Raw genomic sequence first — 9,344 nt, 5'->3', positions numbered from 1 at the left:
TTTGTAAGATTTTGACAAATTATTGAAGATTGTAATCACTATTTCTCAGAAAGTATTGAAGGGATCATAATTTCACATGCACCCGGTAGGCTCTCCATGGACCCTAGTTGTGCATATTGCATTTTTGGACCAATCTACTTGACAAGATGGCTGACAAAACAGACAGCCATCTTGAATTTTGATATTTGAAATTTTTTACAACTATATCTCAGGCACCAAAGGGATCTGTATCAAATGTCTTAAATAGGTTCCCATAGGACTTTAGTTGTGCATATTGCATTTACGACTGATCCGGTCAGGTAGCCATCTTGGATATTGATGGTTGGAGTGAGTTGGAGCCACATACCATGGGGCCTTGCTGTTCAATTTAGAACTAATCGGACAACCAACAGCTGACAGGCCTCCATCTTGGATTTTGTTTCAGCTATTTCTCAAAAAGCGTGCTGAAGGAATCTCACTGAAATGTCATATTTTGGTTCTTCATTGTCCCTTATAGATCGTTAATCACATTTTTTAATGAACATAAATCAACATGACTCAAAAAGGCAGCCATCTTGGATTTTGTTACTTTCTCAGATTTTTTTTTTTTTTTTTTTTTTTTTTTTTGTTATTTCTTATTGGTCTCAAGTTCTGCATATCATTTGGAAGAAGAAATCCAAACACAGCAGGATTTGTTGTTTCCTGAGTTCAACTCGTTTGGCACCTGTCTGGACCTTTTAGGAATGGTAGGATAGAGATGAATGTGGACAAGCCAGCAGAATGTATAGAGGATATTCCTTCTCGCTTGATAAATACCAGTTATATTTCATAGAGTAAGGTGGAAAGTTGGATGTTTTACAAGTACACATTGTAAGAGGCAATTATCATAAACAAAGGGGTCATAAGATATCAGTTTTACAGATACTGTATAAGTTTTGTTAAGTGGGGTTTGATGGACATCTCAGGAAGTACATCAATATGCCTAGCCTAAAATTGATAAAAATAATTATTTTGAGCCTAAATTTCAAACGGGTTTAACTCGAGCAAAGGATTCATTGACGTTTTATGAATAGAATGTTTTATTGGGATCAGTGAATATCTGTGAGTAAAAGTACATCTGACTCCTGACCTATAACATGACCCCTTAACTATCCTATGTAATCCTCCAGTAAGTACATCTGACCTCTAACCTATAACATGACCCCTTAACTATCATATGTAATCCTCAAGTAAGTACATCTGACCTCTGACCTATAACATGACCCCATAACTATCATATGTAATCCTCCAGTAAGTACATCTGACCTCTGACCTATAACATGACTCCTTAACTATCCTATGTAATCCTCCAGTAATTACATCTGACCCCTGACCTATAACATGACCCCATAACTATCATATGTAAATCTCCAATAAGTACATCTGACCCCTGACCTATAACATGACCCCTTAACTATCCTATGTAATCATCCAGTAAGTACATCTGACCCCTGACCTATAACATGACCCCTTAACTATCCTATGTAATCCTCCAGTAAGTACATCTGACCTCTAACCTATAACATGACCCCTTAACTCTCCTATGTAATCCTCCAGTAAGTACATCTGACCCCTGACCTATAACATGACCCCTTAACTATCCTATGTAATCCTCCAGTAAGTACATCTGACCACTAACCTATAACATGACCCCTTAACTATCCTATGTAATCCTTCAGTAAGTACATCTGATCCCTGATCTATAACATGACCCCTTAACTATCCTATGTAATCCTCCAGTAAGTACATCTAACCCCTGATCTATAACATGACCCCATAACTATCCTATGTAAATCTCCAATAAGTACATCTGACCTCTGACCTGTAACATGTCCAATAAGTACATCTGACCTCTGACCTATAACATGACCCCATAACTATTCTATGTAATCCTCCAGTAAGTACATCTGACCCCTGACCTATAACATTACCCCTTAACTATCCTATGTAATCCTCCAATAAGTACATCTGACCTCTAACGTATAACATGACCCCTTAACTATCCTATGTAATCCTCCAGTAAGTACATCTGACCCCTGACCTATAACATTACCCCTTAACTATCCTATGTAATCCTCCAATAAGTACATCTGACCTCTAACGTATAACATGACCCCTTAACTATCCTGTGTAATCCTCCAGTAAGTACATCTGACCTCTAACCTATAACATGACCCCTTAACTATCCTATGTAATCCTCCAGTAAGTACATCTGGCCTCTAACCTATAACATGACCCCTTAACTCTCCTATGTAATCCTCCAGTAAGTACATCTGACCCCTGACCTATAACATGACCCCTTAACTATCCTATGTAATCCTCCAGTAAGTACATCTGACCCCTGACCTATAACATGACTCATTAAGAAATAGCTACATGTAGGACATCATCAATGTTACACTCCTCTAACATGGCCTACATCACGTGCAATGAAGGTATCAAAATGACATATATACTGTAAAACATGGTATTAAAGTCCTACATACATTGTACATACTCTTTTCGTAGACATATCCAAATAAATTTTATTAAAATGTGTCTTTTTGCATTACAAACACACAAATTAATCAAGAGGCATCAGCAAAGACCTCTAATACTATTTACAAAGATCAAGGATCCCTAATTATCAATTGATAAATATCATTAATACATACATGTTGTTTCTATTACATCATATCTCATATTCTTATTGATTATAAGACAATGCTCTCATAAATCGGGTTATACATTTATGTTTGTTTGTAAAATATGTACATTACATGAAAGAATAATGTAAATAATTACAATTATAAACTGAGCAAAATCATTCATATGCAATAATATCTATTTTTTTTCCTTTACAAAGTTTCTTTATATTGCAAATCATTAAACACGCATCGTGATTTATAGGAAAGGCACAGGAGATCCCGCGTACTGCTGGAAAGGCACGGGAGAACCCGCGTAATGCTGGAAAGGCACGGGAGATCCCGCGCAATGCCAGGGAGGCACGTGATTGTGGAGAGGGGTGTGGAAGAACCCCCGCAATGCTGGAAAGGTACGAGTGATCCCACACAATGCCAGAGAGGCACGTGAAACTGGAGACGGTTAAGGGAGATCCCGCGCAATGCCAGAGAGGCACGTGAGAGTGGAGAGGGGTACGGGAGATCCCGCGCAATGCTGGAAAGATACGTGAGATCCCGCGCAATGCTGGAAAGGTACAAGAGATCCCGCACAATGCCAGAGAGGCAGTGAGAGTGGGGAGGGGTGTGGGAGATCCCGCGCAATGCCGGAAAGCTACGGGGGAACTGAGATGAGTGGGCGGCAAAAAGACGTCTGTGTTGTAAGCATTAGACCTTGGTGTCATCCCGGCATTTGTGTTGTAGGCATTAGACCTTGGTGTCATCCCAGTATTTGTGTTGTAAGCATTAGACCTTGGTGTCCTCCTGGTCTACTGTTATTATGCTGCCAAAAAAGAGATACAATTACATTAATTTTACACTGTACATGACATATAGCAACATATGATGTCAGTAAAAGTGATACAGTATATTCTTCTGTGGCCTTCGCAACACACTGCCAAATGAACTGCAAAGTCACTGAAGCTACAATGTAGGTTGAATTTGTCGTTGTCATATACTGTATATTCATCCTCATCTAACGCTAATTCAAAGCACTTTAAAGTTAATTATGATAACGATATTTTAGAAAGTTTCAAGAAATTTTGCAAATATATTGAATAAACGGGTCAGTAATATAGTGAAGGCTAATTACAACCAAAATTACTCGGAACGTAAGCAATTCCCTCTTCAAACTTACCCCTGATCCCTATTTTCTTTCTGTACCGCTCTCCTAGTACATGCGCCCGGCATGTCCAGCTTGCTGCATCCCCTCAAAGCCTCGCTGTGGTCCACCTCTGCCATGCATCCCTTCGTAGCCGCCGTATTGAATACCATCGGGTCCATACATTCCTTCGTATCCGGGTGGCATCTCATATCCGGGCGGAATCTCGTATCCGGGTGGAATCTCATATCCGGGTGGAATCTCATATCCTGGTGGAATCTCGTATCCGGGCGGAATCTCATATCCAGGCGCCATGTCGTAAGGTGTTCGTCCTCCTTGGTACATTTCTGGAATTGGCATTTTCTCAAATCCCGGAGGAGTTGGGTAGAACTTGGCCCAGTCAGGCAGTCCATGATGAGGATATTCCGGGAATCTTAATCTTATTTGGCGAAAGTAGGGCAAGTCCGCCAACTTGTGTCCTCTTGACATATTTGGCCACACCGCGTAAATTTTATTCTTTTTCCCTTTATCCTTCTTGTCTTTTTTCTTCGATTTTTTGCCTACTTTTTCGGCAGTTTTCTTTTCTTCGCATCGACTTTCCGGTAACTGTTCCATGCCGTCTTGCTGTTTGCCAGACTGCGTTTGGTGCTTCTCTTGTTGTGACTTTATGAACTGCTTGTAGAACTCCTCCTCATCGATACTGTGTTCTGTAGAGGCTTCCGAGTTATCGTAATCTGGCACTACACTGTTTTCCGCAGCACGTGAATGCAGTTCGTTGCTAATGTCCTTTTCATTCTTTTGTCTATTCTTCTTATCCGTTTTGCTTCCAGTTGAACTTTTAATTTTTGTGACTTTCTCAAGCGACTCGGAGTCTGAAGTATTAACACTTCCAATAGGCGCCAAAGATTTTCGGCGATGAAGAGTGGCGTCTGATTCTGTTGAGATCTTGCTCAGACTCTTTGCTTGCTGTAGGTGTGGGTTGGTATTCTGATGGTCCCGAACCAAACCACTTGCCTGTTCAATATCGTCATGTCTCCTTGTTGTGCTAAACTCGCTTCCTACTATTCCCGGGATCTTGGCGGCTTTTGTGAATGGATCCTTTTTAAGAAGTCCCGTATCCAATGTAGATGTCGGTTCATCATGATCATGTCTCCTAGTTGTGCTAAACTCACTTCCTACTATTCCCGGGATCTTGGCGGCTTTTGTGAATGGATCCTTTTTAAGAAGACCCGTATCCAATGTAGATGTCGGTTCATCATGATCATGTCTCCTAGTTGTGCTAAACTCACTTCCTACTATTCCCGGGATCTTGGCGGCTTTTGTGAATGGATCCTTTTTAAGAAGTTCCGCATCCAGTCCCGCATCCAAGGTAGACCTCGGTTCATCATGATCATGTCTCCTAGTTGCGCTAAACTCACTTCCTACTATTCCCGGGATCTTGGCGGCTTTTGTGAATGGATCAGTTGTTGGTAGTTTTGGTTGATCTTGGTCATGCCTCTTCGTCTTACTGAGACCATTTCCAGATATTCCTGGGATTTTTGCTGCTTTAGAAAATGGATCTCTTCTCGGGATTTCAAAATCTACGGCACTTTTTTGTAGCCTGTGGTCTTGTCTCTTGGTCTTAGAGAGACTACCCCCAGGTATTCCTGGCATATTCTTAGTCTTGTTAAACTCTGCACTTTTGAGTGGTGCCAATGCTGTTCTGCGTGTCAGGGAACCTTCTGTTGACAATGGGTTCAGTCCTCCTGTTTTAACTCTATCCAATGAACGTCCAAGGTGAGGTATTCCTCCTCCGTTTGTATCCCCCCTATGTGACGAGAGGGAGAGTAACGACATATTTGGTGTAAAATTATAGATAAATCATTTGCACGCTGCTAATAGCTTGGTTGCGAAGGATAAATCACGTGTAGGTGATTGTGTATCACGTGTAGGTGATTGTGACGTCACAGTGATTATGATATCATCAGTGTAGTTTGTCGGTCCGGCCCGAAGTATCCCGAACAAAACCATTGACGACATATTTTTAAGATGCTCCACCGCCGACAGAGCATAAGCGATACTCGTCATTTGAACAATAATTGGTGTTTAATCCTGACTTTATATACATATGTCTAATTAACACAAACAATAATATAAGCTAGTTTATTGTTTTCTTTTGGTGCATGCGCAACAGTACTTCATTTCAAATATAGCACATAGTACCACTGATTTTTTTTTTCGGGGCGCAATTGATTATTTTTCAAATATTTTTGCATTGAAGTAAAATTAGAAGCTCAAACTTTTAAATGGTAGCAATGGTGTAAAGTAAGTAACTTTTGTAACTGAAAAAATACTGATTTTTCTGCCCTGTTTTTGGCAGAGAAAAATACCATTTGTCAGCGGTGGAGTATAGATTTTATTAATTCAATTTATTTGGTCGAGATCGTAAAAATCCTTTCCAGATTTTAATTTCTATTTACCACTATAAACGTTTTGATTGTCCTTTACGTCTATCATCTATCAATTTACCATCTTCCATTGTGCGTAGGACCAAAGAAGCGATACCGATGTGTGTAAGTAAAATACCAAATATTACTTGGGGCCGCGGTAATTGGTGGTTACGATTCCCATGACCGGGGCAGTTGACAGGTACTGGCCGCTGGGCTGATTTTTTTCCTGATATCTCTGCTTTCCAGCTTCACTTATAAACCTTGCACGACATTAAAAACTGACAATGCAGGTTAAAAAACATGCATCTGTGATAAAAAGAAATACTACAGAATCCCTAGAACGGAACTAACGATAGCATACAGACTCATCACGGCAGAGAGTTTTAGCTGTACTTATAGCGCAACCATCTTAGCCAACGTCAGCAATGATAGAATCGCTGAATCGCTGAAATGACATCTTTGGTAAGCTTCTGGGCTTGTTTGATGTACGTTGGTATAGTACTAATGCGCGTACTATTTGTTTAAAACTTCCGGTTGCGTTAAAAGGTGTCTATATTTGACACTTGGTAATCGTTCGTTAGTTCCTGTAATATTGATTTTGTACATATACGGTACATCATGGTGACCCTATTGGGTGTTAAAAATAACCTCTCCATTTAAAATGTTAGTGGTTGTTTAACAGTTCATACTACCACTACACAGTTCAGTTGACTAACTCACTAGTAGAACGTTGGGCGAAATTTGGTTGGGTGGTTGACCCACAATTTGTTCAGTCTGGATTTGAAGCAATTAAGCGTTGGTGATGTAACCACTTCCTCTGAGAGCGAGTTCCATGTCTTAATTACTCGATTACTGAAGAAATTTCCGGTTGAGTTTAGCCTAAATCGTTTTTTGAAGAGTTTTTTCGAGTGTCCTCTAGTTGCTATACCCGTTAGTTCTCTGAACATAGTTGTTTGATCCAGAATGTCTATTTTGTTTAAAATCTTGTAGACTTGAATCACGTCTGCCCTGTTTCTTCTATATTCTAAACTTGGTAGCCCGAGTTTCTTGATACGCTCTGAATACGATAAGTTTGGAATTGATGGTATCCTTTTAGTTGCCCTTCGTTGTACGTTTTCCAGTGTAATTTTATCACGTGTCAACATTGGTGACCAGATTGTGGTTGCGTACTCCAAATGGGGACGAATTAAAGTTTTGTATAGAGTAATAAACATGGTCGGACTCATATAGGTGAAGGTGCGGAACACTATTCCCAACATCCTACTCGCTTTTAAGGCTGCTGCATTACATTGTGCTGTGAATTTGAGTTGGTTGTCTATAGTGACTCCAAGATCAATATCGTTAACGTAAATTAGGAATAGGATTGGTCCCAGCACACTCCCTTGTGGTACGCCACTGGTGACGGGTAGTTCTGTTGATAGTTGACCATTGACTGTGACACTCTGAACGTTGTTGGCCAGGAATGCAGTTATCCAACTTAGAATTTTCCCTCCAATACTGTAGCTTCTCAATTTGTGGATAAGAAATCTGTGTGAACCACATACATACTACCATGTTGAGTATGATTTTTATCGGTTTTTTTTTTTTTTATCTAGACCTCAAAAACCTCTAAAATGAGCTTAGTGCACTCTGGTGGGTCCATGATTATATAATCTATAACTCAGATCTCTGCGGTCTAAAGCTATTATTCCGTTATAACTTTTACATCAACTTTATATAATAATCTGCAAGCGCCTGTGGTATAAAGCTTTTTCCGTTATACTTTTTTTTACACCTCTGGGCCGTTTTCGTTTATTCTGAACAACCGGTTCGACCGTTTGTTAAAGTCATTGATTCGAGTATAAATCCTGACGGACCTGCATTTTTTTATACAGGCCTGTGAGGAATTGTCAAAGCTCGTCTGAAAACAAACTAATTTCACTAGGTCCGTCTTTAACCATCTAGACATGTAGGTCCAACCAGTCAAACCGCAAACGACCTAGTTTACCTGTCATAATCACGTGATACGGAAAGAAAATTTATCACGTGATTCAAAACATGGCGGACGAAACCGACGATAAACAACACAGCGGCTCAGAAGAAGCGGAGGAAAGTGAAGAAGATGGAATCACGTTTGTCGAGGGCCGGGTAGATATATCGGGAACTTTTCCATATTGCACTTTAAAGACGAGACAGTGTTAATGTTTTAAGTAGCCTCGGGCACCAAGCTAAGGCTTGTCAACTTTCTGTTTGTCTTATCACAGGAGCTGTAAAAAAAATCCATCCTTACGTTAGCTAAGCTAGATTATAATTTCATTTCAAAATAATTTATTAAATCAAGATTGAATTTTGGATCGGACAGCTGGCAAGTCCTATATATGCCCTCTCCACGTGATTACATGCATGTATTATATATACAATTTATATATTTTATGTCAAATCTTTAAAAGCATATTTGCACTGGACTGGATCTATAGAATAACATTCAATCATTTTTAGAATTCACACAAATCGTACATATAACTGAAAATACTTTTACATTTACATTTATAATAGAAGAAATTACCTATTACCTATATATAAGTTGTCCCTTGTACGTGAACCTCAATTTAATAACATAAGACGAATCGTTGTAGCATGGTATGTTTACCCTGTGGTAACGTCTGATTTAATTTAATTAAATTGTTCAGAAGGTGATGATAAATGAAGCACTAAAGAAAGAGATACAAAAGCTTGAGACACAGGAAAACATCAATTTTAATGAATTTATATTTAATGTTAAGAAAAATGATTTAAGAGATAAAATTACATAAGGTATTTAATGGTTCAAGAATAAAATGGGCAGAAGAGGGGAGAAAAACCTAGTTGATTTTTTGAGTTTGGAAAATATAAACAATACCCATACCTGTCAACTTTCAGGAATTGCAATGCGGGAGAAATCAGGGCTTTTTCTAGATGTTACTTATTCCTTTACACTTCCACTATCTTCACGTCCTTCAATTATATAGGACTTCAATTTTACTGATTGTAAGATAGATAAGACAACATACGATGCAATATGGGGGTTTCGAGATCCCAAAACGACGTGAGTAAAGTAACTATTTACAGTCAATTAGTCCCACCTTCCGGTGGTTATGACGTCGTTATTTAACGTGAGAT

General features: G+C 39.3%; 1 protein-coding gene across 2 annotated transcripts; it reads right to left on the bottom strand.

Moving 5' to 3' along the window:
- Nucleotides 1–2,272: 2,272 nt before the first annotated feature.
- On the bottom strand, nucleotides 2,273–5,688 carry LOC138324608 (transcription initiation factor TFIID subunit 3-like). Of its 2 annotated transcripts, XR_011208651.1 has the most exons (3): nucleotides 3,814–5,688; nucleotides 3,429–3,459; nucleotides 2,273–3,389 (listed from the first exon to the last, which is right to left on the bottom strand). XR_011208651.1 is itself a non-coding variant. In XM_069269660.1 (2 exons), exon 1 carries the CDS (start codon nucleotides 5,611–5,613, stop codon nucleotides 3,847–3,849), a length of 1,767 nt encoding a protein of 588 aa, XP_069125761.1. In that variant the 5' UTR covers nucleotides 5,614–5,688; the 3' UTR covers nucleotides 2,275–3,459; nucleotides 3,814–3,846. The 2 variants fall into 2 exon arrangements, 1 of the variants encoding a protein (XP_069125761.1); XM_069269660.1 differs by having other exon boundaries at nucleotides 2,275–3,459.
- Nucleotides 5,689–9,344: the final 3,656 nt, after the last annotated feature.

This window comes from Argopecten irradians, chromosome 5 (assembly GCF_041381155.1).
Source record: "Argopecten irradians isolate NY chromosome 5, Ai_NY, whole genome shotgun sequence".
Lineage (NCBI taxonomy): Eukaryota > Metazoa > Mollusca > Bivalvia > Pectinida > Pectinidae > Argopecten > Argopecten irradians.
Note: the sequence above shows the minus strand (reverse complement) of the source record. Positions and strands in the feature narration are given on the sequence as shown.

Excerpts from the sequence above, each read along its gene's own strand:
- LOC138324608 (XM_069269660.1), bottom strand. The coding sequence starts at position 5,613 with ATGTCGTTACTCTCCCTCTCGTCACATAGGGGGGATACAAACGGAGGA.